The sequence below is a fragment of the Mesoplodon mirus genome, assembly GCF_964341445.2.
Source record: "Mesoplodon mirus genome assembly, chromosome: 12".
Taxonomy (NCBI): domain Eukaryota; kingdom Metazoa; phylum Chordata; class Mammalia; order Artiodactyla; family Ziphiidae; genus Mesoplodon; species Mesoplodon mirus.
This window is the reverse complement of record NC_138988.1, coordinates 96,117,612-96,132,622: the sequence shown is the minus strand read 5'-3', so window position 1 is coordinate 96,132,622 and position 15,011 is coordinate 96,117,612. Positions and strand designations below refer to the sequence as shown.

Here is a 15,011-nt window from a genome sequence, read left to right as displayed (position 1 = left end):
AGAAAATATGCCCATAAAACCACCAGAAGAATAAAGCTGAAGTAGCATGTCAGAAAGTATTCAGAGAGAGTGAGTGAGACAGACTCCACAATCCCGAAAAGGGCCGTATGACAAACAATGCTCCAATCATTACTCAGGTGTTCCAGTTAGATATGCTTCACCCAATACAAACTTATGTCATTAATCTTTCAGTCAGACTATACCATTACCTTCACGGGTAGCAGAACTCCCCTTCTCAAATTTACCATGACTGTTTTAAAACTAAACACCTCTTATAGGTCAAAAATTGTATCTTGTCTATACAAGAACCATCACACACCAATGAGATCACATCTTCCCTTACCATACACTCTGTCAAATTATCAATGCGTATCCTACCATTAAACAGTTAAGTTTACACTTGCAATGCAAATTAGCACATGTTCACGTGGCCTAAAAGGAACTAAATGAACTCAGCCACTCTATTACCATTCATAGCTGTCTTAAGTTTATGTATTATGGGCAGAAGTTCTCAGCAGGATGACCACTGAGAGGTGATAAACTTGGCTAGGAAGATAAAAATGGAAGCAGCAATGTACAGACGCTGATAAAACTGCTTTAATATATGTAGGTAGTATTTACATGGAGCTAAGCAGAAGAAAGTAACAGCATAAATCTGCAGAATGATACACTAATCACTTTTTAAAAACAGACATTTAATAAATCATGATTTCAGCAAAATATATTTTTCGGTAACATTATGTTCAAATAATTGAGCTGCCTGGGAAAAGGTCATGTAAACTAAAAGCAGTTTTAAAATTTAGACAGTTAAAAATAAATCTAAAGAAAACCCCAATTAACCCAGGAATCCTAAATCAAATAGCTCTTATTTTTGGTTTTGGTTTTTCTTTTACGCGGGCCTCTCACCGTCGCGGCCTCTCCCGTTGCGGAGCACAGGCTCCGGACGCGCAGGCTCAGCGGCCATGGCTCACGGGCCCAGCCGCTCCGCGGCATGTGGGATCCTCCCGGACCGGGGCACGAACCCGTGTCCCCTGCATCGGCAGGCGGACTCTCAACCACTGCGCCACCAGGGAAGCCCGGTTTTGGTTTTTCTGAAGAGAAGTGACCAAAACTTTTAGGGATAAGGGAATCTCAAAGTATACTTAATAATAGTAAGTGATAACAGTTGACATACATTTAATACTATGTGAAAGGCACCATTCTAAAAGCACTGTACTGACAGAGAAAACAAACTTATGGTTACCAAAGGGTGATGGGGGGGTAGGGTGGACAAATTAGGAGTTTGGGATTAACATACACACACTACTATACATAAAACAGATAAATAACAAGGACCTACTATACAGCACAGGGAACTATATTCAATATCTTGTAATAACCTACAATGGAAAAGAATCTGAAAAAAGTGTATATGTATGTATGTATAACTGAATCACTATGCTGTACATCTGACACTAACACAACATTGTAAATTAACTGTACTTCAATTTTTTAAATTATAAATAAATAAATAAATAAAAGCACTGTATTTATTAACTCATTTCACCTTCAAAACAACCTATGAAGTAGGTACTATTTATTATCATTTCACAGTTGAGGAAGCCAAGGGCAGATAAAGAAACTCAGGTCGTACTGCTGGGTGAGAATCTCAAACCAGGATTTGTGCTGGGATTTAAATTCAAGAAGCCTGATCCAGTGCGAGCTCTGAACCCACAGGAAGGATTTAGTTACAGTGAACATTCTGGGATCACTTCACATGTATCCCCACCTCCTATTCTAGCTACTTTTGTGGGAAAAGAGAAAGAAAACTAACATTTGAGGGTAAACAATCTCTCAAAGTATTAGGTGCTTCTGTATAGATTTTTCTCATTTGACATCTGTGAAATAGGTATAATTTAACCTCATTTCTAAAAATGGAGAAATTCTTACAGAGATTATCCAACTTGCCCAAAATTGGTAGAATCGTGCATTAAATCCATGTCTGATTTAAAATCCCCTACATCTTACCATTACGCAAAAATAACTGTAAAGAACTACAGAGTCATAAATCTTCAAGGTTTTAGTATATTCATCATGCTCTAACAAGACACTATAGAAAAATTCTGTAAATGTTAAAAGGATTTGTTCCATTTTAAAATTAACCTTAAGATGTAAAGACTCAAGAAAAAGTTGAGATATAAGATATTAATATCAGAGTGAAGAGCCTATTTCTAATAATGTTCATCAGCAGGAAGTTTATTACCTTCAATTCTGTGGTGACCAAAGTACAACCCTCACACTACCAAAGTGTACATTTTTAAAACCACACTCTTCAATGTTAAGTGTTTTCTAGATGGTTCAAGAAGAAAATACATGTACTGCTTCAGGACTCTAAGGCTAGCAAGGTCACCTCCTCCTAGTCAAACAATCTGTTGACTGCATTTAAATGAAACAGAAAGGGTTTGAATAAAGCCTTCCCCCAGACCCCTCCACTCTCCAACCTGCAGCCAAGTGCCTTTCTGAAAATATACATCAGCCTTCCTTGTACCACTAGCCCTCAAGACAACTAACACTCCTTCCCATTCAGCCTAGAAAAGGATAAATTTCCAGAAAACCTTGTTTGATCTTGCCCTCCCTCTGCATTTTCCACCTCCTCCTTTCTGCTCCAGCCACACTGGCCAGGCCAGGCTGTGCCCAAGCTACTCCCTCTAACTGGAAAGCTGTGTACCCTTCCTTCTCAGACTGGCCGGGTCCTCCTCAGCCCTTCTATCTTGGTTCAAGTTTCACTTCCTCAATTATTCTTGCTCTAGTCTCTCTGACTCGGTCTAACCTTTTTTATATGCCCTCCACACAACATTAACACACGTTAACACTTAATTTTGATTCTTTTATTGTTTCTGCATTTTAATTCCCGGACCTCTTTATTCCCACTGACTTCCATTCTAATTTCAATCATTCTTCCTGGAGCCACACACTGGATGCTGACATCACCTGAAACTACTCCACCTCAGAAATATTAAATTCCAGTAAAGTCTGTTTTGCTACAAAGCACATTTCTTGAATACAAATTAGGCCACATGCACTTGATAAACATGGCAATGATATCAGCATAATAAAGAAGTCATTCAGCTCATAACACAGCTTTTCCCAGTACATTAATGAATTAAAGAGAAAATTTTAGCAATATACAGAGGCCCTAAGTCAAAAAAGCTGGGATTCCTTCAGAAGTGCATTCCTATTGTGCCCAGTGTTTGGTGGTTTCAGGAACTGCTCTACCTGCCACTGTATTAACCCACCTGGGGAAAATTCAAGTGCAATACAGATCAAAAAAAACTAAGATACTTCCTCTTTGTTTATATCAGTATGGACTCATGTATCTCATGCATATTTATTTTACACTTTGGGTTATAATTCAAGACTAGTTCATTTCTTTTGTTGCTCAAACTGTTCCCCGTTTAGCCACTGGGAGCTTTTTCAGTTGGCTGCTCTGGCACTCTGACATACCTCCATTATGTGTTTTTTGGTTTTGTTACTTTCTGGCACTATAAGATGCTGGGAGCTCATCTTGTGCATTTCCTGCCCTAGTCCTAGAATCAGCCATTTCTCCAAGGGGCCATGGCTCCTTTTATGGGCAAATGGCATTAGAATCCAAGATCTCGGTACTAGGTATGCTCACAGTTACTGGGGTGCCATTGCTTTTAGGCCCTCCCATTGACACGAGCGAAGAAATATATGTGTGTATACTAAACCCCCGTATATACACACATCTGTGCTTTTTGTTTAATCATCTGTGCACACATTAAACTGAACAGGAGTTCACACTACTGTCTCCGACTCTAATCCATCATCACGTGGATCATTCTACCCACTCCAGTGGTGAGAAACCTAGCTCCCACTGTGCACCATCCACTGATTCAACTGTTAAATTCCAGTATACATGGACAGCAGTATCAGAATTGTTAACTCATATCCCCCTGGGATGCAACTTATCAACAAGAATTCAGTGCTTATATAGTTTCTTTTACCTTTAGTTTTACAGACTCCACTGATTTCCAGTTACTTATTTAGGTCAGTGCCTTTTCCCTCCTCTTCTGAGATTGTTTCATACATTTGTAATATAGTTACACTGTTTTGTCACATTCTACATTCTACACTGGGATCCACCCCCCCACCAAGTGACTTTCTAAAAAATATGTACCTATTAAGATTCACTCTTTATGTCCTAAAATTCTGCAGGTTTGATAAGCACACAGTGTCATGTAGCCAGAATTACAGCATCATACAGAATACTTTCATTGACCTAAAACATCCCGTTCTTTGCCTCACTCGCCCTCTCTCCGTCCCCTCAAGCCCCTGACAACCACTCATCTTTTTCCTAGCTCTGTAGTTTTGCTTTTCCAGAATGTCATATCACTGAGATCATACAGTATGTTATCTTTTCAGACTGGAGTCTTTCGCTCAGCAATATGCATTTAAGATCCATATGTGTCTCTGTGTGGATAGATAGCTCATTTCTTTTTTATCACTGAATAATATTCTACTGTATGGATGTACTGCAGTTTATCCATTCACATACGGAGAGACATCTTGGTTGTTTCTTGGTTTTGGTGATTATGAGAAAAGCCGTCATGAACATTTACATGCAAGTTTTTGTATGGGCGTAAGTTTTCAAACCAGTTGGGTCAATACCTAGGAGCTCAACTGCTGGATCATATGGTAAACTATGTTTCGCTTTGGTAGAGACTGCCAAGCCATCTTCCAGAGTGGCTGTATCACTTTGCACTCCCACCGGCAGAGTACGAGAGTTCCTGTTGCTCTCTGCACCCTCACCAGCAGTCGTCACGGCCAGGTTTTCTTTGGATTCTAGCCATTCTAATAGCTAAAGCTAAGCATTTCCAATTGGCTTTAAAAAAAAAAAAAAAAGGTGAAAAGAGCTAAACCCTGAATCAGATTTTTATTTTTGATTAAACAGCTGTCAAGAACTTACATCTCTAACAAGGCAGACCAACCCCCAGGGTTGAAGGCTGTGAAGGGTCAGCAGCCTGTGATGCTGGGCACACGAGAGTGGAAATCTAACCAGGCTTGTATTTTGTTCGGACTGTTATTTCTGTAGCGCTCTGGTTACAAAGTTCCATAAGTTTTAAGTGGTCTGCCCCAGCCCTATTTTTCCCATAAGCCCTGTTACTTTTAGTGAGCAATTCTGTGAAAAACATTAAGTTTTTCCAGCAACACAATTTTGGCATCACGGTGGCAATACCGACATCTTCCCCTAGGACACACCCTCCTATCCTCTCCCCCGTCTAAAGAATTCACTCTGCACTTCAAAATTCAAGGAACTCCAGGGCTTCCCTGGTGGCGCAGGGGTTGAGAGTCTGCCTGCCGACACAGAGGACACGGGTTTGAGCCCCGGTCCGGGAAGATCCCACATGCTGCGGAGCGGCTGGACCCGTGAGCCAGGGCCGCTGAGCCTGCGCATCCAGAGCCTGTGCTCCGCAACGGGAGAGGCCACAACAGTGAGAGGCCCGCGTACCGCAAAAAAAAAAAAAAAATTCAAGGAACTCCAGTGCACTGAACCCTTTCTTGTTTGTTTGTTCTTCTCCTTCCTCTTCCAGGATGGTATACACGGTAATTATTTAAAAGCTTCCAAAGATCTTGATTTCCCTCATATGCCTATCCTTCCATCATACCCAGCCAGCAAAACCACAAGCCTTAAATCAACATTATAATCCACCTTCCCTACTCCTGCACTGGGCAGCTGGCCTTTGCGGAATAAAGTCCAACCGTCCCGCAAACAGTCACCACTGTGAACTAATGATGTCGGCTGGGATCCCCCACTGTTATCAATACCACACAGCAATCTTTAGAAAGAGGAAGATGGTCCGCATCTTCATCATTCACTTTAGGCTTTAGGTCCTCTACGTGAATTCAGTGAGCAAACTACCTCGCCTCCTTTATCACACAACGGGACTGAAATGGGACTCCACCATTATACATGGTTTTGTTCTACTCTTTCGCGCATTACTAACTCGTCTGTCTACACCAGTCCACCTCTTCCACTGTTATCAAAGGAACAGTACGTATTCCTCTCCTCTTCAAGGGCAAGCATCTTAAGCTTCTGAACCACCTTCCTCCCTCCATGCCCTTACTGTCAGCCTCCCAAGCTTGTATTCTCATCCTTTCCCTCTTTACTCTCCTTCCCTTCAATCTATAAGGGCACAGTGTCCCAAAAATGTATATCCTTTTCATAAAATTATGTCTCTGTGTTATAAATCATTGTCAATAATGCACTGGGGTTGGTGGTTAGTATAATGAACTTTTTTTTTAACTTTAAGGTAATAAAACCAAGTATTGGTACTATTTATCTTAGTTGTTAAAACACGTTAAATTCTGTAGACATTTATTGAGACTCCATACCTTACACTAACATCATACTGTCATCTAACTTACGTCACTTCAGTTTTACCCATGCAGCCAAACTAAAACTAGGCCTACTTAGAAATGATACAATAGTTTCTAACACAGTACCTTCCAAAGGGTTTTCTAGGGATAATTTTAAGTATGTGGATTTTCATCTTCCATGCTGATGCTATAAGCTGATCTCCAGATACAACATAAGTCCAAAATCAACCATTAAAAAAAAAAACAAACCCACATGCCCTAACCTCCATTCTCCTCCAGGTATTGACTAATCTCTTTCCTCATCTATATTTCTCAAGAATAACCTATATTCACTATACTTTCTGCTTGGTCCCTTCTAGTGACCCTGATTTCTGCCCCCATCACTCAATTCACACTGCTCTACCTAAGGTCACAGCAATCTACTTTCCAAATCCAGTGGAAATTTTTCTGTGCCTATGTCACTAAACCTATATGTTGCATTTGACACTAAAGTTCACTTCCTCATTTCTGACACTCCTCTGCTCAGCTTCTGTGACACCACCCTCCCCACTGTCCAGGTGCCTCTTAACTACTCCTTCTTGGGCTCCCTGCAGTCTTTTAATGTTGGTCTTGCTCAGGGTTCCATCTTTGGCCCACTGCTCTTCTCACTTTACTCACTCTCTCTCACACTCTGAGTTTCAACTACCAGCTACAGGCGACTCCCAGGTCAGTCATGACCTCAGCCTCTCCTCCAGGTTCAGGTCAATGATGGTACGTGCCAGCCCCTCCTAGGAGAAACTGACCCCCACACTGTCGCTACTGAGAGGAGTGGGGCCCACACTATCCTTCCACCAGGAGGACATTTTGTATTTCATAACAACCCTCACACCCCGACAGCTGATTCAACACAGGTCAGCATCTACAAGAAGGCCACCAATTCACTCCACAGCACAGAATGAAAAGCTCTGCCCAACTAAGAAAGATGGCAACTAGCTGGGCCAATCTGCTGAGTCTCTTGGGAGTTTAAAATAGGAAAAAGGATAAACCAGTTAGTAAGGAAAAGAACAGAAAACCACCAGAAACTAGCACTGTAGCTGAGTCATCTGAACATTAGAAAAAATCAGGAACTCCAGCTGTGGTGATCACACAGAGCCACCTTAACTCCAGAAGACCTCTTTCTGTTCTTTCTCCAATGCTATTTCTTTGGCTTCTTCAGGTTTACATGAAGTCAGATCAAATGGCTAAGATTCCCATTTTTACTTACCTCTAAGTGTACTGTAATACTTCCTTGAGATCATTATTTGCTTCACGGTTCACTGCAAAAACCTAACAGGGCTGGAAACCCAGCATCAGCCTTGATTTCTCCATCATTCCATCATATCCAGTCAGATTTACTTCAGCACAGATCACAGATATGTCTGCTCTTCTCTTCCCCCACCACTGACCAGTTCAGGTCCTTATTTCTTATGTGGTCTGCAACAGCCTTCTAAGTGAGTCTGCTATTTCCAGGCTTGTGTCCCTGAGTCCACCTCCCAATTAGTTGTATAATCTGACAAAGATGAAAATGAGCCAGTCACTTCCTACTTAAAATCCTTAGATGATTCTTTGTCTCCTACAGAATAAGATCCAAGCTCGATAAAATATTCTATAAGGCCTCGCACGATCTTTTCCCAGCTGTACCTTGTCACACACTTAAATTCCAACAACCCCATATTGCTTGTAGATCCAAACATATAGAATAATTCTCTCCTCTATGCTTTTGTTTATGCTTTTTCCCTTGTAATGCCCAGCCCCTCCTCCCCTATATCATACTCATCTTTCAAGACTGACCGCTGGCCTCATCCCCTTCAAGAAGCTTTCCCTGACCCACCAACTTCACCCCTGCCAAGGGCAGCCTGCAGCAGATGCTCCCCCATCTTCCACAGTACTCTATGACACTTCCCTACTACACTCACTGCTTGATGTCTTTTGAGCTCTTCGAATTCAAAGACAGTGTCTAATTCACCTTTGAGTATCCAGAACCTGGCACAAAGTAAACACTCACTAAAAGCTTGTTGAATAAACAAAATGAATAGAGAGTAAGGTATATATACAAATTGTCTAGAAGAATATCTGCCCTACAGCAATTGCTCAATAAATCATTACCAAAAAAAAAAAATCATTACTATTGTCTACTTCTGTTAAGTATGATTATTAGAATCACTTAATCCTTGCAGTTATCAACTACCATTCTTAAAGCTCAATTTTGGCAAAGGGATCCCTGGGAAAAGCTTGGTTTTTAAATTCCTTGATTTTGAAGCACATTTTTATATCACCTCCCATAAATCTCTAAAGACATTTGTATCGGTAAGCAAGCAAATATGTGTTGAGATACTTGTTCTACATAAAGAAGTGCAAGAAATTAGATAAGCAATTAAATTGAGGACACGTTAAAGGCCTAGTGACTGGTGATACAGAGGGGGAGGGGAGCTGGGCATACCAAAAGTTCAACTGATTTGGTCACTGTTAATAATACTTCAATTAGAAGGTGCAGTTCACTATTCATTTCTTCCTATCATTCCCAACTTTCACTTATCTTACATTTCTTCTAAGCTGCCCTAAATCAGTATAATCAAAGCATCTGGACTTTTCCATGGCATTAGTGTGCTCCAGGTAGCACTTTCCCCAGAGGAAGTACTTTCAACATCAACTATTCTTCAAAAAGTTATAAATGTGATCACTGGATTTTAACTACTTGAGATAATTAAGTCTCATACAAACTGAAATAGGCAATACGGTGTGGTGGAAAGAACACTAAATTTATTATCAATGAAAATTAGTTTCCAATCCTGGCTTACCTGTGACTGGGAAGCTCTAACTTCCAGGTGCTCCCACTTTTTCTCGTCTTAAATGAGAATTCCACCATCTTATGCAAATTCACTAACATGCTCCTGAGTGTATGTATCAAAACGCTTGGCAAAGTAAACAAATCGTGGTAACTTCACAAATATAAAAATGCAACCTGTAACTGAAACATTTAGACTAATCAAACCCATTGTCATATTCATTAAAATGCTTTAAATTGGGGGGGTTCCCTGGTGGCGCAGTGGTTGAGGGTCTGCCTGCCGATGCAGGGGACACAGGTTCGTGCCCCAGTCTGGAAAGATCCCAAAGGCCGCGGAGCGGCGGGGCCCGTGCGCCATGGCCGCTGAGCCTGCGCATCCGGAGCCTGTGCTCCGCAACGGGAGAGGCCACAGCAGTGAGAGGCCCGCGTACCGCAAAAAAAAAAAAAAAAAAAAAAAGCTTTAAATTGGAATAAATTGATCATCATAACTAGGTCTAAAGTTGTCACATTTATACTTATTCAAAGCTGACAAGAATTTCAAAAATAAAAGGGGCCATGCTTGAGGATTTCAACAGTTGGTGTGTGACTGCTAAGCAAAAAAGTCTTCTAAACATTTTTAACAGGTAGTAAACACACCCAATTCCTCTGCAATCCAATCAACTTGGTCTGTATGGCTGACACTGTTTAACATTAATCCCTTCAAATCATTTAAGGAACCCCACTGTTTCCAAAAGAGTAACTCTAATTTAGAAGAATAACATCTTCAAAACAGAATACGTTCAGAGCAAAAGAAATTTATATTTCAAAGGTAAGAAAAATCCTCATCATATGGAAAATAATTATCATCAATCTTCTGAAATTCTGTAATATGCAAAAATACTTTATGAACAATAGTTTTTAATGTTATTTTGTGACTTCAAATTTGCTTACCACTACCTAAGACACTTCCCCCTTGCTTAGATGCCCAGTAACTTCTGGTGTGGTCCACTCTGAAGGCACACAGAAAAACAACAGGAAAAACACATAGGCACGTATTAAAATAACAAGACGAGGAAGAGGCAGTGGAAGGGGGAAAAGGGCCCGTGTTTGTGACAAGGGGGAAGGGAGAGACAAAGGGGAGACAGAAGAAAGGGAGAGGAAAGAAAAAGAATGACAAACAGCGAAATCTGTTCTTCCAGAAATAATGGTTTATGTTTACAAAAGAGTGAAGTTTCCAGAAAGTGAATCTTAGTATTACACAACAGAAAGTAATAAAGAGGCCAAGAGGAAAAATAACTGAGACAGCACTGTCATAAATATTCCAAACTCCAACCAATTTCACACAAGCTGCACTTCTGCGTGACCCAAATCATCAATTTTATGTAAAAGTAGTCAGTAAAACTAGTCAAGGCATGTTACAGTACAGACTATAATCACAAATTTTAGATATGGAAATTCAGAGCTGGAAATCTCCTTACCAACACCCACCTCAACTCCGTCATCACTCAGAGGAAGAAACTGAGACCCTGTCTGGTAACATGCCTAAAATCACAAATGATGGCAGGACTCGGAAAGCTAGAATTCTTTGTTCAATAATCTCTTATATCTTCTCCCTCTGATTTTATAAGCTAACTATCAACCATCAACCATCAAATTTAAAGTAAAGTTTTGGGGAGTCTAACAAAAAGCATTCTGGTAGCCAGATCAGAAGTAAACACTTCATACAGAGCACTGTTCACACAAATTAAAACACAAAATTAAACAACAGCCTTCACAGGGTATTAACAAACTGTCCAAACTTAAGAAAAACCAAAGGTCCAATATTTTGAAAATTTCAGCCATTTAGATTAAGAACCATAACATTTAAAATTGAAAGTACTTCTCTGGATCTATGGATAAAAGGAAGGAATATTCCACAAGGCCTATTTTTGTGCGTTATTCTTTGCAGCCAAATCATTTGGAAGACTTCTGTGGCCATTCTCCTTCCTGATTAAATAGTAACTTATTTATCCAGGTTCTTCTCAAATTTCAGTCCAGTAAACTTTAAGAATTTCACCACAATGGTTGTTTACACCCCCTATATCCATGTCACTAGGATCTGATAAAGACCCTCCCTTTGAAGCCAATCAAAATGAGGCTGCTCTGAATGTAAAAGCAGCAGGTTTGGGGCCTAAGAAACTGGATTTGTTTCCAGATAGACTGACACATTGGATTGATTTTTTTCCCCCAGACAAGTAAACTTGATGCGTGTTATTAATGTGGGCTACATTTCAAAAACTCCCATAGCAATTTATAATTTTATATACAACTGATCTGCTTACAGCTTTGTTTTAACATAGGAGAGGTAGGTGAGGGAGGAGGGGGACAAGCACTCTAGCCTAAGGCTTTTTTTTTTTTTAACTGCAGGTGGAAAATAGGAGCCAATTTTCTTTAAAATACTAAATAACGTTTTTAACAAATCCCTGTTTTCAACGAGACTTTCATAATGCCAACACATAAATATAGGGCATATCCAATCAGTCGTGGTAGGTTTCTGCTCCCCTAAGAAAACACGTACTCCTGAGGTTTCACCTCTCGTACCCTCCAGTGGCTTTTAGCAAGATACACTGACGGCAAACTTGGGGCCCCGGCCCTTGTGCTCCCCTAGACAATCTCTAGCTTAATTTGGGGCAAAATCCTCCACTGATTACTCCTCCCCCTATATATCCCTGCTCTCCCTTAATTAGAAATTATCCCTCAGAATCGTGCCTCTCTTCCCCCCACGTAAGAGGAGAGCGCCTGACCCAACACCACCTGGAGAACAATGTAACCCAACTCCGAGCCCATAGATTCCTCCATCCCAGCCCTACGATTTATCTCAAAGGGAAATCAGAAAGCGAGTTATGTCCTGTCATCCTGGATTCCCCCGAGGTGTCCTGCTCCTGGCCTGGGATTACCAGCTCCATTCTACCCAGGACCATTATATTCACCTTCTCCTTCCCAGAATCGCCTGCTTTCCCTCGCACCTCTGCCCGCGACCCCAATCCCACCCTGGGAGCAGCAGAGCCGGCGGCGAGCCCCCTCCGAGGACACCCGGCCCCGGGAGGGCGGAGGCGGCCCGAGGGTCTGCGGCCCCACTCCCACCGCAGGACACACGCCCAGTACCTTTGTAGTGCACCCGCAGGTTGTTCTGAGACAGGCCGATGTAGCTGAACTTGTCCTTCGGACTCCAGGACCGAGGCAGCGGCGTCTCCTGCTCGTCCACGGCCGGGTAGAGGCGCTTCAGCCGCCGCTGCAGCTCCTTCTCCTGCTCGTTCAGGGCCGAGTCCCCGTGCGGGAAGGGGGCCGCAGCACTGCTGCCCGCCGCCACGGCCGGGGCCGGGCCGCCTCCGGCCGGGCCGGGGCCCGCGGAAAGGCCCGGGGGCGCGGGGGGCGCGCTGGCGGGGGCGGCCGCCGAGGCGGGCTGCGGGGGCGGAGGCGGCGGCGGCGGCGGGGCCGCGGTGGCCGGGGGCGGCGGCGGCGGCGGCGGCGGGTGGAGGAGCAGGGCGGCCGCCGCGGCCCCTAAGCCGCCACCGCCGCCCGCGCCGCCGGGCGAGCCGGCCGGAGAGGAGCCGGCGCTGACGGCCGGGGGCGCCGGCAGGACGACTCCGGACACCGGGGCCACGGCCGCCGGCGGCGGCGGCGGCAGCTGCTGCTGCTGTTGTTGCTGCTGCGGCGGCGGCTGCCCGGACATCCCGGCCGCGACTCAGCCTGCGGCCACCTCCACCTCTTCTCTCCTTCCTCCTCCGCTTCCCGGGGGCGCTGTCGCTGCGGCCGCCGGCACCAGGCGCCCAGTCCGCCCGCCCCGGAAGCAGGCGGCGGGCCGCGCGCCGAGAGGGAGAAAGCACGACGGTTGTGGGGCTCGGAGCCGGGGGAGTGGGCGCCGGGCCCGGGGAGGCCCCGAGAGAACGCTGGCCGGAGCGCGGGCGCTGGCCCGGGACGAGGCGCCGAGGGCGGGGGCGAGGCGGGGGCGCGTCAGGAGACGGCGCGGTGGCAGCAGCCTCTGCCGCTGCTCTCGCGGATGTTTCCCGGCGGGCGGGCCGAGCCGGCGCGAGACGCTGCGCGCGGGCGGTGCTGGGCGAAGGGGCGGGGCCGCGCGGGGGGCGGGGCCGCGCGGGCGGCGGAGGGCGGGCCCGCGGGGGTCCCGGCGCCGGTAGACCGCACTAAGGAGGCGGGTGGCCCGGCGCGGACTCCGCCTTTGCCCGGGTCCGCCGGCCGGTCGCGGACCGGGCGCTGGGGTCCCCGCCTCTGCCGGCAGCCCGCCGCCTCGCCCCGCTCGCCCGTTCCCTCCCCGGGAGAATCTCCTCCTACTTTACTTCTTTTTGTTGTCGTCGCCCCACCTCCCCGACCGTAGGGTTCCCGCTAGCGCGGCGCGGCCCGCTTCTCGCCCAGGCGAAAGTAATCGAGCCCTGTTGGGGACGCCCAGAGTCCGGTCTGCGGGGCCCAGGGACGAGCGGGGCGGCTCCGGCTCCCGGATCCCAAATCGGGTCCCCGGGGCGAGCCGTCCGGGCGGCGCCCACGGGCTGCTCGGGCTCCAGCTCCTGCACCAGTACAGGTCCCTGTTTGCCGCCTCCCTCTTACGGAAGCAACTGCTCTGCATTACTTCATAACCATTTCTGAAGGGAAAGTCTCCCACTTAAAACGGAGCATTTTGTTAAGTAATTTTATGAGGACTTAAAGTGAACCCAGGGTGGCAGAAGGTGTCACTAATTTATTAGGAATGCTAATAAAGACTGGCATCTCATCAAAGAGCAGGAACACGAACCGTACGAATACACGGTGTATTTACGCAGGGCTTCGGGAGGCGTCAAAACATTTTAGAGACTCCTTAGTTTTCGTAACAGGCCTCTTTGTTAAGTAGCAAAGAATTATGACCATTTTTAAAACAAGGAAATATTCACTGAGGTCAGCAGAGTCAAAAATAGGACTTCCTACTTTGCAATTCCCAACAGTGCTTTGCTTGGTCGACTAATTGGGCACAACTCGCCAAGTGTTGCTCTCTGACCCGTCCTAACATTACTATTTTGTTTTCATCACATCTCTTTGTTTAGGTTATCGTTTCCTTAGCTGGCAAAATCGAGCTTTACACGTGTAATCTACGCCATATAAATTCTGGTATTTTGTTTGCTTCCAAAGATATTATGGTGCTAATTGTTTGGCCAAATAAGCAAGGAGTGTTCTTTGCTGAATAGAGAATTATTTTGTCTTGAAGAGGGTAGGTAAATGGTGATTTAATTGAAGGCCCTCAACGGCTGGCCAGAGCTAATAGTCATTTAGTCTAATTTCTCCCTCAATTACCCAGCAACTAGATGCCCTGTTGTTCTTTAATAAAAATATCCGATAATTCTAACCTGCTGTTTGATGACTTTTTTCAAGCCACTGCACTTTAAATTACATGATGTCATTGTATTTAAATTGTTCTAAGACTGTCATTTATATTACGGTAACGAGTTAAATGTAAACCAAGCTCTATTTAAATGTTGGCTAGCCAAGGTAGAATAAATGGGCTCCAAGTCTCAAACTTTCTTGAAATAGTCACCAAGGTTTTATTTATGATGGTGTACTTTCTTCTGTCAGAACACTGAAAAACCATTTAGAACTTTACATACCCTAGGAAAGGCAGAGAGAATAAAAGTGTCTTGATATTGGGCTTCCCTGGTGGCGCAGTGGTTTAGAATCCACCTGCCAATGCAGGGGACATGGGTTTGAGCCCTGATCCGGGAAGATCCCACATGCTGTGGAGCAACTAAGCCGTCCGTATGCCACAACTACTGAGCCTGTGCTCTAGAGCCCGTGAGCCACAACTACTGAGCCCACGAGCCACAACTACTGA

The 15,011-nt window shown here is 44.8% G+C and overlaps 1 protein-coding gene across 1 annotated transcript in view; it reads right to left on the bottom strand.

The window, feature by feature from the left end:
* RANBP9 (RAN binding protein 9) overlaps positions 1–13,187 on the bottom strand; it is an 89,718-nt gene extending 76,531 nt beyond the window's left edge. Inside the window, exon 1 of the mRNA XM_082637890.1 lies at positions 12,305–13,187. Coding sequence (XP_082494016.1) covers positions 12,305–12,872 — 568 coding nt within the window. The 5' untranslated portion in view covers positions 12,873–13,187. The remainder of the gene's footprint in view (positions 1–12,304) is intronic.
* Positions 13,188–15,011: the final 1,824 nt, after the last annotated feature.